This window comes from Rhineura floridana, chromosome 6, assembly GCF_030035675.1.
Source record: "Rhineura floridana isolate rRhiFlo1 chromosome 6, rRhiFlo1.hap2, whole genome shotgun sequence".
NCBI classification, from domain to species: Eukaryota; Metazoa; Chordata; class Lepidosauria; order Squamata; family Rhineuridae; genus Rhineura; species Rhineura floridana.
Genome location: NC_084485.1, coordinates 71,199,245 through 71,224,190, shown reverse-complemented (window position 1 = coordinate 71,224,190; position 24,946 = coordinate 71,199,245). Strand labels below are relative to the sequence as shown.

The window sequence follows — 24,946 nt, the reverse complement described above, 5'->3', positions numbered from 1 at the left end:
AAAAGACTTTTAGAGTTTCAGAGAGTTAGGTGAAATAAAACTCCAGTTTTGTGCCTGATTCTTATTGTGCATTATAAACAATAGTTATCACCTCTTCCTGAGCTGCTGTTTCTTCGTTTGCCAAATTGCCTGAAGTACTTTACAAGGATCCTTGAACTTACTTTTGCAGTTGTGTGTTTTTTCTTGTGGGGTCACTGATATTATAATTTCACATTTTAGTCAATAAGGCTGCAAAGCTGAATGGATTCAATCTAGGTCACATGGCAGGGCAGTACAACTGTGTCATGAATAAAATCCAACCTGTTTCAGTTGCAATCAAGTCTACCCATTCTTGGGACAATGTCTTTCGGCAAAAGTTACTGTAAAATGGAAGCTTTTAAAGGGAAGAAACAGGCTGTTATGTATACATTGTAAGTGGATAAAAGTGCTGCCTAAGCTGTTGCCACAGGTATTTGGAAGCCAGATGGTGCAACCGAAAATTTAAACCTGTTGAATTTGAATGGGATTTCATTGTGACTATTTTCTTTTGTCGTTTTGGTTGATGTCTGTATAGCAGACATATCCGACATTACTTTCATTCCAGAAGAAGGCAACACACAACTCCCCAGATGTATAGAACCACTTCCACAGAAATGGGCTGCTGAGTTCTTACTTTTTGTGTGTTGACATGCAGACCTGTAGAACTTTATTGAAAATACAAAGGCTAAAAATTGTTTAGTCCACTGTTATTTTTAAAAATTATTTTCCACTGTTGGCTCAGGTCTTCTCAAACCAACAAAATGCAATTTTTGCACTTGCTTGTCCTGCATATTTTTATGAACATGATTTTGAGTTTTACTTGAATGACAACTGTGTGTTAGATTTTGGGGGGGGGGTGAAAAGGAGAGAGAGGGAGAAGTTGCTACAGGAGGCTTTTAGCAGTGATCGTGTGACTGAGGAACTGTCTTTCATTTTGGTGCTTTTTATCCAGTCAGCTGCTTCTGAAGGCTGTTTTTAACTGTAAAAGCAACATTACACTTCTACTTTGTATTTAGTGAAACTTCAATAAAATGCCTGGTATCTTTTGGACATCTGTGTAGTATCTTAATTTAAAGCAATCTGGAAAAAATTTGATGTCGGTCTGAAAGAAGCACATATGGTGTGCTTTCATATCTGTACTGATGCTAACATTTAAAGTTTATATGCATGGTATATCTGATGTACATGCAGTGTGTAACAGAAATGAAATTGAAACCTTAAAATATTAAAATACACTTTAAAAATTGTACATGCATTGTTCATATGTGTGTCTTGAATATGTGCTTGTTTATAATTGTGCTGTGTACTGTCATAGAAATAAAGTTACTTGCAGACATTTATATTCACAGAGATGGTGTATGCATGATACGTTCATAGATGTGATCCATTTGCACCGTGTGTGTAGATACTTGTTTGTACTGTATGTGTGCATATGTACACATCATACACATGCATATCTATCTAAATTGCAAAACTAGATTTTGCACATGTTTAAATTATGCATCAGTCTTGTTCATAGCTGCAACAACGCGATCTCTGTCTTGCATTTACATGTCATGATGTATGCAATTATACTGCATACGGGTAAGTGTGCACACACTAATTTGATCCATGTGTTGAAAATCAGCTGCTCCTCTAAACAGAGAGAGTACGGTACGGTATGTATGGTTTAAATGCCTGACGGAAAGTAACTTTGTTCTTTATAGCTGGAAATGTGGAAAATTAACAAGCGGTTCTTTCTCTGGGACACACCCTGCAAGTGCCTCTGCTGACTGGGGAGAGCACAGCCGCCCTTTGGAAGCCAGAGTCTTGATTTACGGCTGCGGTGTTGACAGCTCAGTGGAACCCACATGCTGTTTGCAGCACCGCCAAGCTGGGCTATGACCCATCGACCTCTACCCCTGTGCTCCCCCCTCCTGTCTCTATGCTGTAATAAAAACCTGTCTTGCAGGCAGGGCTACAATGACTTTGTTGTTCAGAAATGCACCATTTTTATCAAAAAAATTCTTCTCAAAGCAAAAATAAGGAACGTATGAGGAAGTGGAGCTTTGGGAGCAGCCGCTTTTGGTACCACAGGATTGTTTGTATTAGAGGTTATTCTCTGCTTGCAGTCTGCTCTTGGCTCCTGAATGAAACCCCTCTCCTCTGTGCAAGCATACACTTTTTTCCTCTGGAGTACAGCCACTCTGATCTGACACATTAGAGCGCACTTTTTTCCCATGCTTGTGTGTTGTTTTTAAAAGTTCCGTGCCTTCATGCACACCTTTCCTTTCTCCACTCTTCCCCCCCCCACATGACAGTCATAGCTCTGTTGTTGAAATTGACAGGCTAGCCATTGGGTGCATGCAACCCCCCCCCCAAATACTTCTAAAGTCAGGCTCAGCAATATAACTGTATTATTTTATTTTGTGGTGCTTATTGGCCATTCAAAATGTTGGGAGGCATGAAAATTAACTTGTGTGTATTTATATAATTAAGAGTTCAAGGGAGTGGATGGATTCTTCCCAATTCTACCCATACCCAAGGAAGCACATACCATCAACTCCTGAAGAGGCTATCTGACTGCCTGAGAGAACTGTTGGGCAGCTCTTCTCCCATCTTCGCTGGGGACACTTAAAGACCTATGTGGTCTAAGGGAAGGCAGACATGAGGAAGCCCAGGCCTGGAAGCTCATGCCGTCAGCTCCTGAAGGGATATAGTCTGCTTGAGAGGACTATGTTCTATATTATGTACTATTTGTTTCTTTTAGTAATTTTAAAATGTGCATAATGGCTTGGATGGCTTGGCAGCAAGGTGGTATATAAATGCAATAAGTAAAAACCCAAAGTCACCATATGTACTGGTCATTTGCTATGCAAATTTTACTGTTAGCTGCCTAGAATCTTTAAACTGAGCAGGATAAAAAAAAAAATCTGTATCCAGAATGTCATTCTTGAAAGCCTATTAGCCCTGTATTTATTTAATTTATTTAAAACATTTATAACCTGCTCTATCTCCAAGGACTCAGAGCGGCGAACAAAAAGCAAAGAACAGTATGACATAACCTATGCTATATATTTGAAACCTGGAAGATTTTGGTGAAGTGGGGTAAATCCAAATTGAATCAGGTCACATATTGCATATATTTCCGTGGACAGTAGCAAAATATTGGCTTGCTTTGCATATCATGCTAAAGCAAACTTTGGCTTAGACTGAATGTGTGAACATGCAAGTTCCTGGAGAAGAGCTCGCAGCTGCTTTGTTTATCCCCGTTTCTTCTGGCTGCTGTGCCAAGCTGAGTTAAGCCAAGGTTCGCCTTAGTACAACATCCAGATCTGGTCATGGTTTAGGTCTCTCAGATTAACCACAAACTGTAACCAAGGTTTGTTCTTGGTTTTACAGCTTGGGGCTAGTGTGGAAGAGCTAAACCATGAGCCTTAGCTTCAGGGCTGGTTCTAAAGGGCGGCCAGGTTGGGTACTGGGCCGAGGGCCCTGGAGCTACAGGAGCCCCTGAGGGCCTCCCCCCTCCCCTTCTGAGATCCGCCCCCCACGCCCCCCACTTACCTGTCAACCGGCTTTTTAGCATTGCCCTTAATGAAGATGGCAGCTGCAGCTTCCCTAAGGTACTGAAGCCACTGCTGCCATCTTAGTTGATGGCAGAGATGTGCGCGCGTAGCACGGACTTCATTCCCCTTAGGGAAACTGCGGCTGCTATCTTCATTAAGGGCAATGGTAAAGACTAGACAGGTGGGGGGCCGTGGGGGAGCCGCTTGTGTGCATGTATGCACACCCGCGCACACCCACCCACCCACTGGGGGGCCAGGGCAAGCTGATGCTCAAGGGCCCCTACATGCCTGGAGCCAGCCTGCTTAGCTTAACATAAACCAAACCTTGGTTTAACTCTGCTTGGCACAACAGCAAGAAGGAACAGGGATGAGCAAAGCAGCTATGAGGTCCTCTACTGGAGCCTGCATGTTTGCACATTTGTGCTAAACCAAGGCTTGGCTTAGCATGATCTGTGAACCGAACCATCATGTGGAGGAAGATTAGGTTGTATGAACTGCTACTCTGGGATTATAAGGTACTGTATTGCCTTGCTAAAAACAATATGTAGCTGTCCACCACCATACTATCTCTGTGGTGCTATGAGATTTGAGTAGGAAATGTGCACACAGAGAAAAACAGCATCACAGAGCCTGTCTGATTTTCCTGACTTATTTCATTTTCCTGGGTCTTTCCAGTATATTCTTATACAATTTACTTATTAATATGTATATCTGGCTCTCACACTGGAGTTAAGTAATCTTCCATGTAGATAGCTCGTGAGGTCTACCTCTGTATCCCAGTTCGTTCAATGGCCTCAGGTCTTTCTGGTGATGTGAATGCATTTCTAACTCTTTCACAAAGGTAAAAGAGAAATGCCTGGCTTCATGGTGGTTCTGCTATTTGTGGCATTTCTGTGCCAATGTTGCATGGTTAATATAAACTACTTTGGCAAGCCATATTTTATCTGCTGTCTTGAATATGCGAGCAGTTATTCTTCAAAGTTAATGGCAGTTTGCATTGGAAAGAGTCAGAAAAAAAGAAACTTTACTTTTTTCATCTTCATCCTGTACTGTATATCTTTTCTTCCAGGCTCTTCAGGTGGCACGGCAATTCCTTCTGCAGCAGGCAACAGGGCTGACTTCTCCTAGCAGCAATGAAAATAAGCAGCCAGCAGTCCAGGTGAGAGGCAGCAAAAACTTGGGTACTTCGTTTCAAACTCTTATAAAACATGAGAGGATAAGAGCTTTCTGGCAAAAAGTGCCTCTGAAAAGCTGTGCTTTTGTGTATGTGATTTCAGAAAGCACCACTGATCTCTGAATCAACCATTTGGACTTTAGATGCTAGAGTATTAAAATGTATCATTGTAGTGGTCTTGTGAGGTATAGGGAACTACTGCTGTTCCCATTACACAGATGAGAATTTAATTTGTCTTCCATGGCCTGAGTTGGCATTTAACCAATATGCCATCTTTCATGTCAGTTGATTGATGAGGTCGTCACTCCTGAATGCTTCTTTGGTGTATTTTTTTAAAGTGTGGCACCCATACTAGATTTTACATCCCCCCCCTAAAAAAAAGTCTTTAAATATGGTATTTAAACCATAGGAACTTGAATTACATTTTCTAGATCTCTGCACTTGTTCAGCATGTCTGGAGGTTTATACTGAAATTATTTAATTCATTGAGACTTGATATCAGGGAAGAAGGCAGAAACATCTTTTAGATCATCTGGAAGTGAGATTGGCATTAATTCTACTTGTCCGCTGCCTTGGACTTACTTTTGGCTGATAGAGCCATTGGGGCAGAGCTTGGGTAAGAAGCCTATCTCTTTGGTTCCCACTGTTGATATAATATTTTAAGGGACCCAGAGCAATGAATTGGAATTTGATATGTGCAGGCAGATGTATTATTGGAAGCTTTCTTAAGTTTTGAGGCTGCAGAACGGTATTTGTATTGAGAAAACTGCCAGAGTTGCTGGATGCCTTGGTACTCTGGGGTAACAAAAACCAGTATAACTACTCCTAGTTTCTACAAACAGTGTTAAACAATAAGGAGTAGCTTGCTGGGGACTAAATGCCTGCCAGTATTCTCATTATGGGAAATATTACTATGTGATGTGGCAAAGTTGGGCTTTGAACCTTTTTCCTTAAGGGAAACTGGGATGATTCACACAGCTGTTAAACATTGGGCCACATGTGCTCTGTTTTTAGGTGAGACTGCACTGTTTTATGACAGACAGCCAATCTGCAGCACTTGTCACAGGCACAGAGTGCAGTTTTTCTGCCACTACTCAATTCGCTTTATTAATATAATGTTAGCATGCCAAAACATTATCTAAGCTCATGTCTGAACACTTCAGCTGATGAGGTGAGGCTCAAAAGGGAATTGGCCACTGTGTAATGCTCATGTGTATTTATTTGTTCACGTTTGAGATGTTGCCATGTTAGTGAAATGACATAAATGGTGGGAATGTGTGTGGAAACCATGCTATAAAGATGGGCTTTGGATACTTAAAGGGAATAGTTAAAGAACATCTGGAATTGACCACTTTCCTTTTGATTGCTGTGAGGCAAGTAATAGCTGCAAATTGGAAATCTCCTAAACCTAGATGTACTGCAGTGGTATGGAAAGATTTGGGAATCAGCCCCTTACGACTGAACTTTCTTATAAAATAAGCAAGGAGGGCTGTGCCCCCAATAAGCTCACAGAACAACTGAGTTTACCATTTTCAAAACAATATACAACCTTATGCTTTATTTTCATTTGTTTAATTGTAATAACAAGTTTGTCTCATAATTAACCAGGCTACTGAGCAACACATAATGATATATTGTTACTTTATGCTTTGTTACCTGTTCTCTATTATCCTTTACAGCTGTTTGTCTCTTTCTTTTCTACTTTTTCTTTAAATAGGTTTTGACTTTCTTTTAGGCTTAGAGTATTACAAACAAGATCTGTTTAAGAAAATTTACACATTGAAGTATAACTAATGTATTTTTTTCTAAATAAAAAATAAAGATGGAGCCAAGTAGGTTAATTAGCTCTCTCTTTCCTTGCCACCGCCTTCCTTCCTCTCTCCATCTCTGTGGACCCTCACATCTGTCCATGACATGCCTACTTAAGACCATGATTGGAACTAGTTAGGACCACTAGATGATCCTGTCTGTTCCATCCTGGGCTCTTTTTTGAAAAACGTTTCTTCATGATTTACATTGGAGAGTGAGGAGGGAAAGGAGTTCTGTATTGGCTGCTGATGTTATGTGTATCTGGTAATGTCACAACTGCCATTCACTCTGTAATTGGCTTATTTCATCCTGGATAGTGAATGAGGGGGGGTTCTCCCAGATGAACGTTCGCCATAGTGTATTATTTTGTGGGCTCTGTGAGTCCCACATATGGGGATGTGCTAGCACGTTTTATTTATTTATTGAGAATATTTCTATCCCACCTTTCTACCCTACAACAAGGCACTCAGGGCAGTGCACAATAAAATTGTACACAATAAAATCACAAAAACATTAAAACAGATAGAAATACAAAAAAATATAGTTGAGAAATATAGGGGAGTGATATTAAAAGGGGCTAAAGAGGTAAAAACTAAAAAAAGGGGGGGAATCAGTTACAAGCTCCACCTTCAGTCCCTACCAAAGGCTCTCCGGAACAAGATGGTTTTCAGAAGTCTCTGGAAAACCATCAGAGAGGGAGCAGAGCGGGCTTCTTGAGGGTAGGGTATTCCAGAGCCTGGGGGCCACGGTTGAAAAGGCTCTCTCCCATGTCTCTGCCAGTTTGACATTTTTCATTCCAGACATGCAGAGGAGACCAGAGGCAGCCAGTCTTGTAGCACAATCACTGCAATGCACAGGCAGAATCTTATAGAAAGTGGGGAGACTAGGAGTAATGGTTCCCTTGCCCATGCTCATTCAATTGTCTCTACATGAAATTTGGAGACAGAGCCAACCACTTTCAGCTCAGTTCCATCCCCTGACCATTGAAGAGAGCATGATCTTTAGGTCTAACAATATGAGTAAAGGTAGCTGTGACCCTCTGGGCAGTCTCATACTGTCAGAATACTTTAAGATGTCTGACTGTACATAATAGCTATTTTAAAGAACAATACTTAAAGGTGAGCAGCTCCCCTTTTCTTCTTTGTGGGTTCTGCAAAATCCCACATAAGAAAGAATATGGAGTTCGTTCACTCGGGGAGGAAATGGGAGGCAATGGTGCAAGATCTCATTCAAGACGGGAATCTTGAAGGCTGCTTCATGTCTAGTTTGCAGATCCAAGGGGTAGCGCTTGACAAAAGGTAAAACCTGTAGACCAAGTTACTGCTCTGTGATGGCTATGCCTCTTGACAGCGGTGGATGTGCAAAAACCAGATCTGGACAGTTAGGCTCCTGGGCTTCTTCTGGGAGGAAGGGCAGGATATACATTTAATAAATAACAATACTAATCTCATGGCAGTGTGAAATTGCCTTGACAATCCAGTGAGATACATTGAGCAGATATGGGATATCTATCTGAAAGGGCACCCATTGGTCACAAAGAGAGAACTGGATGTACAAAACAAATTATTCTGTCCAACATAAATGGCCAGAGATCTGAGGAATGCAGACCAGGAGGAAGAACACCAGCTAGCCAAAGGGAGGTGTGAAGATGAGAAATTACCTTGCTTTAAATTGGAATTTGGTTGCACAACTACTGTGTGTGAAGGAGGCTCCACACATAACAGCCAGCTTGCTAATGTAAGAGTGACTAGGATGGTATAGGGTAGCCAGTGGAGCTGGCAAGTTACCAAGGTTTCAAATGGTGTCTTCTTGAGCAAAGTTATTTTGCAAAAGAGATTTGATTGTGGAACACGAGGGAAAGGAGAGGGAACCATGTTTGAATTTTGTAAGAGTAAGCCGAGGCATGTGTAAAAAGAGACTCTCTTCCCATATGATGGCAAAAAGCTGATCTTGCAGCTGTATGGACTTTAATGTTTGACCAAGTAAGGCCAGAGCCATTCAATGAAAGGAAGTAGGTGAGAGCTTGATTCAGCATAGCCGAGTCTATGGCCACATAATTAATAGTGAAGTGCTTCCAGTTATCAGTTAAAACTTTGGTGTACAGAGTTTACATCTATTGGGTAGAATGCCTAGTATCTATCCTAGTAAGGGTGATGTAGGAACCAAACTCACAGATGGAGTGACTGGAGGTTAGGGTGTAGGTTTTAACCCTTTGCCTGAATACCAAATCTGGGATTATGGGAAATGGCTCTGTGTGGTCCCTGGTCATTTGTAGAAATGTTGAAAACCACCATTTAGTGTGTAAGGGGTGAGCAGTGTGGTCTTAGAAGAATGTATGTGTTTTAATGAACTATTACCTTCCTCAGAACCCAAGCAGAGGAAATGAGATGGGGGGGAGATACAGCATATGCGAAAAGTCCATAAAAGAACGAAGATATCCATGACAGAATCTAAGCTATGCTTGAACTGGGCATTTTGTGCAGTGGCACAGGAATTCCCATAATTTAAAAAAATTGTTTAGTGATTTGATTGCTAATGGACCATTCATATCGAAGATGGGTAGAGCTGCTGAGAGAGTGTTGATAGCAATTCGGTTGCAAGTACATGGATTGCTATCTGGAGAAAGAACCCAGTCCCACATGTCCATAGCAAGAAGACATGGAAGTGGCAGACTACCTTTGTTCATTAAGTAAAGCTTTCTGACAGTGTTGTCTGTAGGCATCTGTATGACAAGACTTACAGCAAAGCTGGCTCCAAAACAAAGCTGGGGGAGAGGGGATCTCAAAGACTGGATAACCCTGAATGAGGGAAGAAATCTCTTGAGAGTTGGAGGTAGTGTCCTGATTACTAAAAGCCCTTGTGGCTTCTATGTTGGGCAGATCCTGTTGCTGAAGAACACAATTGCAGAAACGGTGTGTAAGGCAAGGTGATAAGATATGGAACATCTTCAGAACTACACATAGAAAGCATTTAGGACTAGTTTCCTCTATAGACATAGAGGGACAGCTCCTTGCCCTTTTCCTTTGTTTCTTTAAAGAAGACTTCTCTGCTGTTGTGCAAGTAGTGAAGAATTGGATAAGGCTAACAGCACTTATATACCCAGTTGAGAATTGCGCTCTGCAGGTGAGAGACTCTTGCAGATAACATCTCATCAGGAAGTCCGTTCCCCACAACATAGGAAACAGACTTCTAGTGTTGTGACACCTACCCTTTGGCATTAATTCCACTTAAATATTAGACTGATGCTGTCTCTGTTGTCTTTTTCGATGCCTACTGAAGACTTGTCTTTCAACAAGACTGTTAAATAGATACACTGTCCCATTCTGCATCTGTACTCAGGGCCGGCACCAGGCATGCCGGAGCCTTTGGGCACCAGCCTGCCCCAGGCCCTGGCGCGCACACACGCAAGCCCCACCTACCTGTCTTTCCTGTCTTTTGCATCTGTGTGTGCTGTGTGTGCAGGGCTACAATTAACAAAGATGTTGGTTGAAGTTTCCCTAAGGGGCTGAAGCTTCCGCCGCCATCTTGGTTGATGGCATGCATGCGTGCTACATGTGTGCAGCCCTGCCATCAACCAAGATGGCAGCAGGGGCATTAGCACCTTAGGGAAACTTTGGCCGCCATCTTGGTTAATGGCAGTGCTGTGCGCACAGTGCGCACAGCCACAAAAGACAGGAGAGACAGGAAGGTGGAGCCAGCAAACAGGCAGGCGGCTTGGAAGCTCTCTTTCCCTGGGGGATCACGGAAGGGGAGTGCTACTCCTCCCCCACCCTATCAAGGGGCCCCAGTGGCCCTTGGCCAGGGCATGACCTGGCCACACTTTGGCGCCAGCCCTGTCTGTACTAGAATTGTTTTAAAGATTTTTTAGTGCTTTATCATTTATTTGCTGCCCTGGGCTCCCTTTGGGAGGAAGGGTGGGATTTTAATTTAATTTAATGATGATGATGATGATGCAGTTTCCTTAGCCAGGCAGAGCTGAGTACTACTGGCCAGTTAGGCTAATGGATTTTCACCATCTTTTGGAATTAGCAAAACTTGGAATTATGGGAGTGCCTTGACAAACTAGGTAATGAATTGCTAGATGAGCAACCCTAAATAGACTTCAAGCCCTGGAACTTTGGACTTGGATCTGGATCTGGATATTGAGTGTGTGAAATATGAATCTAAAGAACAAGCCTCTGAAGATGAAGCAATAGAATCAAATTGGCCGAAGTGCTTTGTGATGTTCTCCAGAAAGAATGTGGGAGGAGAAGATTGGAGAGAAGTACCTGAAACCAAGCTCTGATTGGAGACAAGTCTGAGAAGGGTGAGAAGGACAAATGGTGCCTTTGATGACATAAAGTTTATTTCCGCATGATAGACTGAAGATGTTGCACTTCAGACTCCTAAGGTTTTAGTAGATGTTTGTGTTTGTATAAATGAATGATAAACCCACTCTCACCTGACATATGAGGCAGAGATTGTGGGGATCCATTTCAGGAACTTTGCTGAGACTGTGGTGACACTCCTTTAAGAGTGTCCTTTCATGGAGGGTGAGAAGGCTGGGAGAGGAAATATATTTTATACAAAGCTCTCCAGTTGTGGAAAAGTCCCTTTCTACTGCTGATCTCTTACGTAGTCAGAAAAGAATTGTCTCCTTGGCCCATGCAGGGAGTGCTACTGTGTATGGGAGAATGAACCAGCACTCTATCCTAAGAACATAAAAAGAGCCAGTTCCATCAGGCCAATGGCTCATCTAGTTCAGCATCCTGTTCTCACAGTGACCAGTCAGATGCCCGTGGGAAGCTTGCAAGTAGGACCTGAGTGCAAGAGCACTCTTCCCTCCTGCGGTTTCCAGCAACTGGTGTTCGGAAGCATACCAAATGTGGAGGCAGAGCATAGCCTCCTTTGGGAGCAAATTCCATAGTTTAACTATGCACTGGGTGAAGAAGTACTGTATTTATCTGTCCTGAACCGTCCAACATTCAGCTTCATTAGATGTCCATGAGCTCTAGTGTTATGAGACAGGGACATGCATGATTTTATACATTTCTATCATGCCACCTCTTAACTTGCCTTTTCTCTAAACTTAAAAAGCCCCAAATGCTGCAACCTTTCCTCATAGGGGAGTCACTCCATCCCCTTGATCATTTTGGTTTCCCTTTTATGAATCTCTTACTACTCTACAGTATCCTTTTTGAGGTGAGGTGACCAGAACTGTACATAGTATTTCCAATGCAGTCACACCATAGATTTGTATGATGCCATTACGATATTAGCAGTTTTATTTTCAGTACCTTTCCTAATGATCCCTAGCATGGAATTTGCTGTTTTCACAGCTGCCGCACACTGGGGTGACATCTTCATAGAGCTATCCATGGTTACCCTAAGGTCTTGCCATTCACTATGGGTTCAGACCTCATGAGCGTATATGTGAAATTAAGAAGTTTTTGCCCCAACATGTATCACTTTACACTTGCTCACATTAAATTGCATATACCATTTTACTGCCCATTCACTCTGGAGAGGTGCTTTTGGAGCTCTTCACAATCTTTCTTTTAATGACCCTGAACAATTTAGTATCATTAGCAAACCTTGCCACCTCACTGCTCATGCCTAACTCTAGATCATTTATGAACAAGTTAAAAAGCACAGGTCCTAATCCCAATCCTTGGAGGACTCCTCTTTCCACAAAATGATCTGCCTGTAGTTTGCACATACACATTTGTAGTTCTGAAAATTTGTAAACAACAGTTACTGCCTAAGCTGGTGAAGCAGTTCGGCAGGAGTCAGTTATTCAGATGGACAGAGGGATTTTGGTGCAGATCTGGGATTTTCTTACAAATGCTGAACAGCCATTAAATGGTGCAGAGTTTCACATACTAATTGTGATTTACATGCTCACAGTGAATAATGGTGGTGAATTAATAGCCTTTCCCCCATAAGCTGAATTTGTAAGCTGTATATCTGATTTTGAACATGTAAAAAGCAACTAGACAAATTATTGGATGATACAAATATCAATAGCTATTAGGTAGGGTGCTAATGGTTTGTTGCCTTCAGATTCAGAGTACTCTAAAATTTACCACTGAGATTAGGCAACAGAAAATGGAGTGTCTGGTACTATACTATAACTAAAATAAGTTATTGATTTGCCCCAGATGTTGGAGAAAATGTAAGTTAAATGTTTTGCCATGTGACAAAAATGAAAACTTCTTTTTATGAAGTGGAACATTGGACATCCAAGTTTTTTTTTAGTGCAATAAACTTTCGACCAAACCCTACCTTCTCGCAATATAATGCTGAAAACGTGAGCTGCAAAGTATTGTTGTTCTGCATAATGCTTGATGCACTCCTGCCCACCTAATCTGTAGTGTGTGTGTGTATTTGTAGGAGTTTAGAGCTAGATGTGAGCAGAGTCGAAGGGCTGTTGTTCCATGTTTCTCTTCCACTCTTCCTAAGAACATCTAATACCATATTTGCCATGATGTTGTCATGTTGTGCCCTGCCCCCTTTAATAAATGACAGCCAGTGATATGAGGCTAGGGGCAGTGTACAGTATGATGACATCACATACCACATTGTGTTAATCTAAACACTATGAGGAAGAGGGTGAGAAAGACACGGAGAGGCAGCAGCTCTGTGCCTCTTGTGGTTACACCCTGATAACACCCTACGTACAAAGCCTATTCTTTAGCTGCAAAGCTATAAAAGTGTCCTGCTTTCAGCTTCAAATGTCCCTAGAGATGTTGCCAAGATGGAGGTCATTGAACATGTACATGCCAGCAAGGGCAGCAGGTTTGGGACATGAAAGGGCTTGCAAAATGAGCATAAATTCAGGTCTAAAGAAGGAACAGAAAGAGTAGGGGGGAGCCCAAGTGAAAGGAAAGTGACAATTTTAAATAGCTGTGTGGAGGGACTCTCCCTTCAGGCTAATTAAATTTATCGGCGAACAGCAGGTTACCTTATTAGAGCCACGTGGGTTTAATTAACAAAGGAAAGTAATTAGTTTGTGCTCTCCTGGAGCTGAAGGTCCTGCCTATATCAGACTGAACTGCATCCACAGTCTGCTGGAAATGGAGGAAACCCAGTGGATGCGAATATGGAGATAGGGGAGGCTGTCTTCTGCTTTTCCAGACACCCAAGAGAGCCAAATATATGCAGTGGTCTCAGCACTGTTAGTTCTCATTTTGTTTCTGTTGAAATACGTTTGGACTAAAACAAGGGGATTATATTGCCTGTTGTGTTTTCCCCTTACTTCACTGCTTTGTTTGGAACCACATACTTGCAGTCTGCTCTCAAGTGTATAAGCTGTGTTTTCCTCAACCAGATCTGCTCTGTTTATTTTTCAGTTGGCCTATTTCATTGCCCTTTTCTAAACCTAGAGTACTGAATCAGGATAGGATTGCCTTGAAGGACATCCTTCAAGGCATCCTTGTTGCATTGAAGGCAATAAGACTTCATCTGATGTCCAGCATCAGTTTTTCCCTACTTATGACTTCAAATTTGATAGTTGAAGAGATTAATAACCATCAGATGACAGTATGATCATTAGCAAAGCTAAAGCCAGATTTAGGAGTTTTACCAGTTTAGTTTATCAGTTTTGGCATCTTTAACAATTACAGTGTGATGAAGGCTAGGGACTTTTGGATTTTCTCCCCACTTTCTCAACCTGCGCAATGAAAAATAACATTAGAGAGAGGAGATCTGAGCTTTCACAGTATCTATTCTACAAAATAGCTTCACTTTTATGTTTTGATATCTCTGCGTCAGGAATGACTGTAAATTCCCTGCAGTATGTGAAGTGACTTTCCTTTATTCCAATAAGTTTCAAGTGAAGCCCTGCTGGGAGTTTTCCACTTACTTATTTTTTCAGCTTGTTTTGGGTTGGGCCCAAGTACCTCCTATATTGGAACAGTGGCGATGGAAGACCATTACTTGAAATGCTATAAATTTAGAAAAGGCAGATGGTGATAGGGGAAAATCCTATATTGGCAAGGAGACTGTCTTTATGCCCTAATGGGTCTTTTCCAGTCTTGAAAATGCACTATAAAAATGCCATCTCTTAAGGGAGTTTGTGGGATATAATGGAATCCAGACCTTCTCTGAAACATTTTTCCTTCTCTTCTACACACCACCTCCTCCTCTTTCCCTCAGGCCTCCATAACACCTGCCCTGAAAGGAGGAGCCCTTCTGTGAAGGTACCAGACGGGCCGCCATCTCCATTAATGAGTTTAACTGAAAGTGAAGAAGGCAAAATCGCTGCTGATATTAACAGCAATAATTCATCAGGGCTTCTTTCGAGCCAACAGCCAGCTTTTTCCAATAGCTTTTTCAGGAAGGAAATGCAGTCACTGAATGGAAAATATCTTGAAAGAACAAAGGCAGTAAGGGTGAAGTCAGATTCCTGTAATCTGTGAGTGTCTCCTCTTGTGTGTGTGTGTGTGTGTATGCATGCATGCCCATCTTTCTGATTTTTTCTATTGTTTTTCTCCCCCTGCTGTTTCTTTTCCTAGTAACTACGAAGAGTGTGTGTGTGTGTGCGCGCACACACACACATTGTCTTTCTAACCTAGTCTCATTCTGTCATTGCCTGTTTATCTTCCCTTTCACCCTCACTCATTCATGGTCTGTTTTCTCTCTCACACTTTGTTTTTCAAACTCCTTTCTCTCTCCCTCCCCCGCCCCTGCCCCCCCCCATCCTTTCCCAGTCTCCCCTCTGTCGGTCTGTCCTGCTGGCTTTCTCAGTTAACAGAGCCTGACGTACTGTCTCCCTCCCCACCTTTTGTGTTGCAAAAGAACTTGTGAAAGTTGTAGACATGAGTCAGGAATAGCTCATAACCCAGCAACCTCTCTCCCCTCCTCATGCCCCACTACTACAACTGGAGGAGGATCCGAATGAGGGGAGATAGAGGATTAAGCAGACTTTCTTGAAAGGAAGTTTATCTAACAGTGGAATGGTGTGGGTGAGATTGACCAGGAGAGTTTCTCCAGGCGGGATGGGGTGGGGTGCAAATGTAGAAAATATTGGTGAGTATGAAGAATGTGTATAGCAAGATTCCTAGGCTAAGGTCTGGGCTTGGTGATGGGGCATATAGAGGTGATTGTAAAATATGTGTCAAAGTAATCTGAATTTGCACTTCCACAAGAGCCCTGCTATGGCAGAGTTTAAGTAGAGCAGGAATGCTTCCCTGACTTTAAGAGAAGCAAAACCACATTCTTCACTTTTTTCCCACTTGCTTGCCAGGGCTGCAGTAGCTATCTCCCAGTCTTTCTCCCTACCCACATAACGAAAGAGAGCAGAACTATTCCCTCAGTCTAGTACGCTCTGAAATGGGCTAAAACTTTTGTTTACAAGGAGGTATAAGGATTGAAACAGTAAACAAATTGCACAACTAGGTACAGAAAGGAAAGCAGCAATGATAGATTTCCTTCTGAGCTTGGGGTGAGAGGGAAGGATAGCAATAGGAAAATTGTTCCAGAATGGGCTGTAAACAACAACAATAACATCTCTCCCTTGTGGACTGTTCTGTGGGCAGGAGGTGGAAGGTAGAGCTAAGGTAGTGGTTGAAAGGTGGAGTCCTTCCGCACCAAGTTTGTTTTTAGCACTGCACTTATACCCTAGTATACACATTGGGAATATTAAGGAGTGCCAAAACTTTGTTTTGACTGTTGATCTTAATGAATGGCATGATGTCAAATAATCAACATTTTGCCCACATCAAGACTGAAAGCTAAGTCAAACAAATTCACTTAATTTTACTTCCCTTGTAAAAGTTTTTGTGTGTGCCCTAATTTGGTATTGTAATGCAATTTTGAGAAACAGAACTGAATTGGCTGCCAGCCGCCTGACTTCAGGGGCCTCTACCCCCTACTGGATTCAGGACTGGACCCTAATTCATCAGTCTGTCTTTGAAGCCACATCCAGATGGCAGCTTTCTGTTCTTGTGGCTGGGCTTTGTGGCACAAAGTGTGTGCATTTTAGAAAATGTTCACCAAGTTTTCATGGCCCGTACTGGTCCCTATCAGCTATATAGACTAGAGGGAGGCCAATGCAGACTGGGCTGCGTGGACCAGTTTCCCCAGTTTATAGCCATATAGATGATCTGTGAAGTACATACTTGTTTTTTAAAATGTTTGTAAAGTTCCATTGGCGGTGCAAAATACTGAATTTGGACTTATGTTCTGTTAAACAGAGATCAGTCAAAAAGAATACTGTGCATAGAATTGTAGCACATCAAGGAATCTAAGGATCATCCTGTCTAAACTCTGGACCAGCAGCATTTCTTACATTCAGCTTCACCTGACCTGGTTAACTCATTATCATTTTAGAGTGTTGTGATTTCAGGCAATGTATCTTATATATGGTATTGATTACAACGTTGTTTATTTCTGAGTCATTTGGAACAAACACAGATGTTAAGGCATCCCCACCCCCGTGATTTGCAGCCATGCAACGATTGCTGATTTATGAACACACTTTTTGGTGACAAGGTTTCTGAAGAAGAATAAAAAATAATTTTATTGCCACATAAAGAAGTCACCATGTGACTTCCAAACTTTTAAGAATCTAAAGTATAACATAACATGATGGGGGCAGAACAATACATTACAATAAAAACCATACATTAGCCTATAGAACAGCAGCAAAAAATACCATCACTATACAGCAAAGCCACCATAATCCGTGAAATGTGTTGCATGTTGAATGTATGGCTGCTTAAGAGTTGGCGTTGTAATTTTCTTGGTTTTTTAAAAGAATGTTGAGGCCAAATATGTCTCCTATCAATGGCAACCCCTCAGACAAGTGAAGAAGTCATGAGCCTTTCTTCTATATGACATATTATTTTTAGCCATACCCTAACTCAGCTCTCTCTGTGATTTTCTTGTATTTCCTAATATATATACTCAGTCACTGCTATTTCCAATTGGATAGCTACAGTCATAGGTTCAGATCAATAGTCGCTCCTGAAAATTTTCATCCAAGTATAAAGATATCAATCTTTGAAGTGTTCAGAGAGGACCTCTGGTATTTCTGAGGAACTGTTAGAACTAATCACCTTGGTTGTAATATAGGATAACTAAATGTTGCCACCATCTTATTGAACCTTGGCTTTGCTATGAAGTCATCTATGATTCTTAGTTCTAGTTCGAGATCCAAGTGACATCAGATGAATTAAAACAAAATTCCTTTTTGAAATTAAATTTCTTTTTAAAATTGTATTCCATCCCAGATAAGAGCAACTATTTGATTTTAAGAAGATAATGTTATGTTATGTTATGGTTTATTTCTAGGCTGCCTTTTGGCCAAAAAGGCCCCCAAGGCAGCTTACACACAAATAGAAAAACACAAATACAAAATACAAATAAAAACAATACAATTTGCAAAAATTCAAGCCAACAAAATCCTAGCATTTCTAAAAAGCAACAACAGCTAAAAACCAAAAGCATTCATCTTCCTGGTAAAGGAGAGTCCCCAGAAAAATGTCACGAAGAGCAAGGGTGAGGGGGCAAAGCAGATAGACAAGCTTGCCCCTTGATGGTCCCAGTCTCACCCCTGCAGCAGTACCTCCCAGTCTGCAGCTCCTCCTTATAAGGTCCAGGGAGAGGGGTGGGGCAAGGCAGGTGGAAAAACTTTCCCCTTGATGGTCCCTGCACAGTCTCACCCCTGCAGCAGTCTAAAAATCTAAAGATAATCTTCTGCTTGTCCACAGAAATGTTGGTTGGAGGCACTTAACCATTCATTCTTCATTGATCAGACCTGGAGGAAACACCTTTTAGGTTTATGAGTGTCACCTTTCACCTGAGCTTTGAAAAGGTTACATGCAAAAACAAGTACCCATGGTGATCTGATGTAGACCTAAAGAGAAGTTTTGAAGATAGTGTCACTTCAGCTGACCTGAAATAGTTAGATTTTAGCCATCTTGAGTCTTGTCACAATACCTATTCTGATTTAAGCTAGATGATTTAATGAAGCCTATATCAGGGAATTATTTCTCCTTTCATTTAGAAGAATGGTAAAAGATCAATTTAGACAAGGATTGAGGCCCAGGTTAAAGTCCCTGCTCATCCATGAAGCCCAACTGTGTGATGCCAGGCCAGTCACCTTCTCAGCCTCACCTATCACATAGAGTTGATGGGTGGAGAAAAGGAAAAAGGCCATGTAAGCTGCCCTAAACTCCTTAGAACAAGGGATGTGTAAGAAGTTACTCATAACCCTCAATGTGGCCTGGAATGCCACTTAAGCTTGTTTGGATAGATAAACTTGAACCATAATCTCATGCTTACTGGAGATATTGTCAAATAGCAGAATGAGTTCACGTTCCCTGTCTTTCCCCTGCTTCTGAGACAGATACTTCTATGTGGATCAGATAGTGGTCCATATGAAGGTGTATCATACTCCCTAGTCTCAGTCAATGTTTTCACATTGAATGTTCAAATTATGCAGTGATGACAAATAACGGAAATTAGGCCCTTCTGCATAAAGTTACTTAACTTCAATGCTTTACCCTGCTTGTACACTTTTACGCAGTCACTTGTTTTTTAATAATTTGTAATGTTTAACTTTTCATTTATGACTGGGGATGAGACTACAGTGTGGGTGCGCTGACTAAAGGATAGAGACTGTTTGTAATATGGGGTTGCTAATCAAAATAACACCCCTTTTAGTTCTTCTGCATCTAGCCTCTTGATGGCTACTTTGCATGAGATAAAGTTCTCATACTAAAATCACTTGCGTGTAGGAAGTAGTCAGTGCAAATTCAGATATCAGATAGAAACTACCAGATAGAAATATAGCCTCAACAAGAATATAGAGCCACAGAATATAAAATCCCCAAGAAACAGCTAATACATTCATCAGTTTAGTGGAAACCAAACACCTGCTAATAGGGCCAGGTCTTCACTCTTCACTAGAAAGAAAGCAATGGGGAAGCCAGGTGAGCTTTCCTTGGGAGTGTATTCCTGAGCTTTGATGGCATGGCTGAAAAGGCTCCACTCATCATACCTCAGAAAACAGAGGGGAGCACAGAGAATGGCCTTTTTTGATCTAAGTGTGTGAGCATATTGATACACACAAATGGATTTTCTCAAGGAAAATCTTTTTTTTAAAGGTTTGTGCCAGCAACCAGTGGAGCTGAAACAGTTTTGGAGTTGTATATGTAATGTGCATACCAATCTGGCTACTGCATTTTGACCCAATTGTTGTTTTGGGACACTTGTTTGAGGGAAAGGGCTGTAGCTTAGTGTTAGAGCATCTGTTTTTGCATGCAGAAGGTCCCAGGTTCAATCTCTGGCATTTCCAGGTAGGGCTGGGAATGTATCCTGTCTGTAACCCTGGAGAGCTGCTGCCAGTCAGTGTAGACAATACTTAGCTAAATGGACCAATGGTTTGATTCAGTATAAGGCAACTTCTTGTGTTCCTGTGTCTGTTTCAAAGGCAAGCTTTTATTAAATGTATTATAGTAATCTGTTCTGTGTGTATTGTGCTGTATGTTTATGCACTGAGATGCTATATTGGCCACAGGGTCCGAGTAGGCTTCCTGCAGCATAATACATGGATGTGTAATTGCCAGGAAATCATTATATAAGTGGGGGTTTCCTCACCTGCTTTTTCCTACAGAGAAGTGTCTTCTGTGTTAGAATTTCATTTTGGATGCAGTAGCCCTACAACAACTGTAGGTGCTGCCATTTTTATTTATTTTTACTGCCCCAATGATCTTTATTGTTACTGTTTTTAGCCAATGGCCATTACAATATGACAAGACATACAAAAGGACATTTAGAAGACATTAAACATTTATTTATATTTTCTTTTTACATTTCTATTCCACACTTCCTCCAAAAAACCTTGGGATGGCTTTCTGTCCCCCCGCCCCCCATATGTTATTCTCACAACAGTGTGTAAGATAGGTTAAGCTAAGAGAATGTGATTGGTCGAAGGTCATCAAGTGAGCTTCATGACTGGGAATTTGGACCTGGATCAACCCAGTCTTAGTAAGGCACACTCACCACTGTGTCACTTTTGCTCATCGCTATAACCATCATGCCACATTTTCTTTGCAACTGTATGGACTAGTTATTTTTTTTAAAGTGTACAATTGGAACTGTTTGGAATTCCAGTGATCTTCATTAAAATCTGGTGATTAGAACGCAACACTAGATTCTCTTACTTTTTTCTCTTTGAGACAGTCATTTCTGAAGGAAGATTGAGGAGGAAATCTGAAGACCTGTTTGTAACAGGAGAGGAAAAAATGGTACATGGAAAGAGTAGCAAGTTTGGAGCAAACTGCAGGAAATTGCTTTTCTTTTGTCTGCTGTGGCAGAGAGGGCACTGGTGTGGAAAAGTGTATTTTGCTGATTTGAACTTGAGTGAAATGGGTAATGAAGACAGATCAATACTGGCCCCTCCGCATTGCCTCACTCGAGGAAAAAGAGCTGCCTATATGTTGGCTGTGAAGTTGAAATTTTTTCAGTTGGTCTTTCTGCAGTGGGCTCTCTTGCACTCTTCCTGTCTGGATTTTGTTCCTTTCTGCTACACTCTGGCCTGGTTCACACATCACTTTAAACCTTAGCTTAAATTAAACTATATTTTAAAGTAAACAAGCAGCATGCAAGTGTCTGCTGCTCAAAAGTCCCTGCAGTGCTCCTTGGCTTGCTATTCTGGTTTGTTAAGGGAGAAATGAACCATGAGCACTGGTTCAACACATAATAGTTGACCAGCCCCTAGTTTGTTTCCTCCCTGCCATACTGAAAAAAGGAGCCGGGAGGAGTGAAGTGTGCATCAGCATGCTGCTTGTTCATATTAAACATTAATGTGGTGTGAGTCAAGCCCCCATCCCACTTGAGCATTCACTACTTGCTCTTGCTTTGTATGGTTGATTTAAAGAAAAGTTGAACTGATTTTGAACAGATACTGTGGGGCAGCACTGTCCTCAGCCTAATGTGTGTCTGCACATAGGACAGGAGTCACTCATGCTGGGATGATAGCAAATTTTGGTGTAGCCTGTCTTGTACTGCCCTTAGGAAATGAGCAAGTGCAGATGCAAACCTAGATGGCCAATGTTAAGGTAACATAAAAGATCAAACATGCTCTTTTATCCCAGCTTGTTTCTCATGCAGGAATGCTAATGTCTGTTCCCAAGAAGACTCTTCATCCCTTTTCTTAGAATCCTAGAATTTTGTGGGTTGCAAGATACATCTCATTCATGTGTCTCAGACAGCAGGTTGGTTATCTCAATCCATTTGCTTGGAGAAAGTTCTTTCCCAGGAATTTTTAGCAATGTTTTATGTATCTTGCCCACAAATTCTAACAGTTTATAATGAGGTTCTGTAAGTGTGTAGGTGTAATACAGATACCAGAATAGGCAGTTGGAATAAATTATGAATAGGACTGGTGCTAGGTTGCTTGTTTACTTTATATGGGTCTAGAAAATAATACCAGGTCAACATTTGGCCATGTGTGAAGTAGGGATTTGTCTTAACACATTTTATTAGATGGGGTTGCCAACCTTTTGGGGTCAGTGGGTACATTTGGCATTTTAAGAGAGTGACATGGGCACCACCTTCTGTGGTTGTTTCTTTTCCCTGGGTGACTTTTCCTCACCCACCCACCCACCTAGAGTGTATGCACATACAAACATGCATTATTTGCTTTTCCATGGGGTCTGGATAAAAGTCAGATCAAGTAAAATTAAAACAGATCTTCTTGGATTTGTATGCTTTTTCATGGGGTACCCTGCCCCAGAAAAAATAACCATATACTTACATCTTACATTGGTAGGTCGAACAGTGTTACAGATCTGATATTTGGTAGCACCATGGAAACATTGATCCAAAGCATGGATCCCCAAGGATCTTTGTGTCTTACATAGGATGACAAGAAAACCATCCACAATTCACAAAACACATATGTAACCCATGATGTGATGGTGGTTTTGAGGGGTCCCTAGTAAAGATTATAAGGAACTGTGCCTTGGATACATGTTTATGTGCTGTGGCAGCATTGGAAAGGACCTGATCCATGATCTTTATGGTTCAGTCAGTAAAGTCTACTTTTTCTTTGATTTCATGGTGGTTGTTTGGGAGGGGGAGGAGAGAACCTGTGGGTAAAAGAGCAATTTCAAGAGAATCCATGTTACTGGATCAAACTGTGTGTGTATGCACACATGTTCTCTTTATCTCTCTGTCACTCAGTTCTCTCTCCTGAACATGTGGCACCCTACTTTCTCCCTTCCCCAGTTTATTCACCTTTCCTTCCTACTCTGTCAATCGCTCCCTTTCTGTTTGGCTGCTCAGGTGCTGATCTGAATCTTGAAAAGTAAATAGAGCAGAAAGAGGGAGTGGGGGAAAACATCACTCTTCCAAAGTTCTCCTTCAGTTCTATGTGCTTTTCAAAGGAGGGAAAAGGTAACCACCCTCACCACATGATGATGGATGCAGTGGGAGGGGGCTAAGAGGCTTCATGGGCACTGGGGAAGCCTTCAAGGACACCATTGTGACAATGGGCACCACATTGACAACCCCAGGTAGGCATATGAAAGAACGTTTAGCTGTGCATGAGCAGTTGGATCCCTGAGCTTGCTCTTCTTACTGTATCTGTCACCCTTGCTGTTGTTGTAGCTTGCCTGCTCTATCCAAATACCTTCATATGATAGCCTTTACACAGAATACGTATTGGTTGTTTTACAAGACAACAAAAAAGCAATATTTCAAACCTTACATCAAGTCAAAATATAAGCGGCAGCATTCTGTATTCCTGACCTGCTCATCCAGTCATGTGACTCTTCTCTGTTCCTCAAAGACAAATTAATATACTAGGCAAGGAATCCTCTTCTGCCTTGAGGAATTCTGTAACACTTGGGATATTTTATCTAGCTCCAAGCAATAGGAGATTTCATCTAACAAGGCCTGTAGCTAAAGGCTTGTGTTATGGTTCATTAATGAATCTAATGTAGATAGAACGTTCCCTTCTGGGCACCAGCACGCATAAGGGTTGGTTCCCTCCTGCCATGATGCTTCTTCAGTACTGCAGTCTACTAGTAAGAATCTGTTCTGCCAAGTTCTGTTTTCTTTAAATCACAACTAACTTTACTGAATCTGATCAGTTTTCATCAGGACACACACTTTTCCCCACAGACTGGCTTATCCTTTTGCAATTCACTTCTGACTCGGGTATGGTGGGCTTCCATTTAAGTAAGGCATCTTGGGAAAATATCTCTATTCAGATGCATTGTCAAAGCTTGGTTAGGAGGCCAGGGCTGTTAGTAAGCAGTTTTGTGGAATGGCAACAGGCCAACAAATGAGTCACTGCCTGCCTTAGCTCACTGTCTGCCAGATGCCAGCTATGACATACGCACACCCACAAACCATTCTTGGAGAGAGAAATTCAGCCTCTCTGTCTACAGACACAATGCTTCTGTTGTTGTGAGTGTTAATCTTTAAGAGAGCGGAGAAGAGTCTGCAGTGGGTTGCCAGGCTAAGGGCCTGAGAATGATTCTGTATCTTTAAGAGAAGAGAAAATTCAGCCAAGTGCAGGTTTTCTTGCAACACTGTAATGGGAAAAACCACAAGGTGAAATTCTTCCTTCTCCCTGCACAACTTTTAAGGATACAGAAGACCTCTTGGAGGCTGGGCCTGGCAACCAAGAGGTCTTCTGTATCTTTAAAAGGTGTGCAGGGGGGAGGGAGAATTTCACCTTGTTGTTTTTCCCATTACAGTGTTGAAAGAACACCTGCACTTGGCTGAATTTTCTCTTCTCTTAAAGATACAAAATCATTCTCAGGCCCTGAGCTTGGCAACGCTAGTCTACAGTTCTTATGAAAGTAAAAAAAACAGGCCTGGGACAAGGAGTTAGTTGAAGTTTCCATGATAGTTTCACTTTCATTTGCACCTGAACTCAAGTTAACATCATTTTATTATTTCTGCCTTGTTGAGCTTGTAGTGGGTGAAGTCCTGAACTATCTGACTGAAGCGAATGTCTTTCCTATAACATGGCTTTGCTATAATGCTTGTTGCTGGTATACTTGTCATCAAGTATTTAAAAGCTTATGCCACTGTCTTCACTCTAGCTGGGCTAATGCTTTGGGAGTTTTGTCATCCTCTTAGAGGCTAATGTGGCAAACTGAAACAGTCCATTTGTTTAACAGAAGCAACGAATTCAAGCTTCCTTGCTTTTTTGTTCAGATCATGTAAAAATTGCTATCATGTTACTATGGGCGTGTGAGCCATCAAAGCAGGCATCTCATGCTTCCATTGTCTTTAAATATGCCATCTTGCATGCTGTAGCTCAAGATGTTACTGCTTTATGGTGATCAGATTTAGCTTACAATTTGAACGTGCTAGAAACATAAAAGAACACTTACTCTCCTTAGTATAGTTGGTCGCCATGAAATGAGCTGAAACCATCCCCCCCACCACAATG

The 24,946-nt window shown here is 41.6% G+C and overlaps 1 protein-coding gene across 5 annotated transcripts in view; it reads left to right on the top strand.

The window, feature by feature from the left end:
• The window catches only part of FOXP4 (forkhead box P4), a 196,369-nt gene that overhangs the window by 82,212 nt on the left and 89,211 nt on the right, over positions 1-24,946 (top strand). For all 5 annotated transcript variants that reach the window (XM_061632295.1, XM_061632296.1, XM_061632298.1 and 2 more), the window contains exon 3: positions 4,633-4,722. In XM_061632295.1, the coding sequence (XP_061488279.1) occupies positions 4,633-4,722 (90 nt within the window). The remainder of the gene's footprint in view (positions 1-4,632; positions 4,723-24,946) is intronic.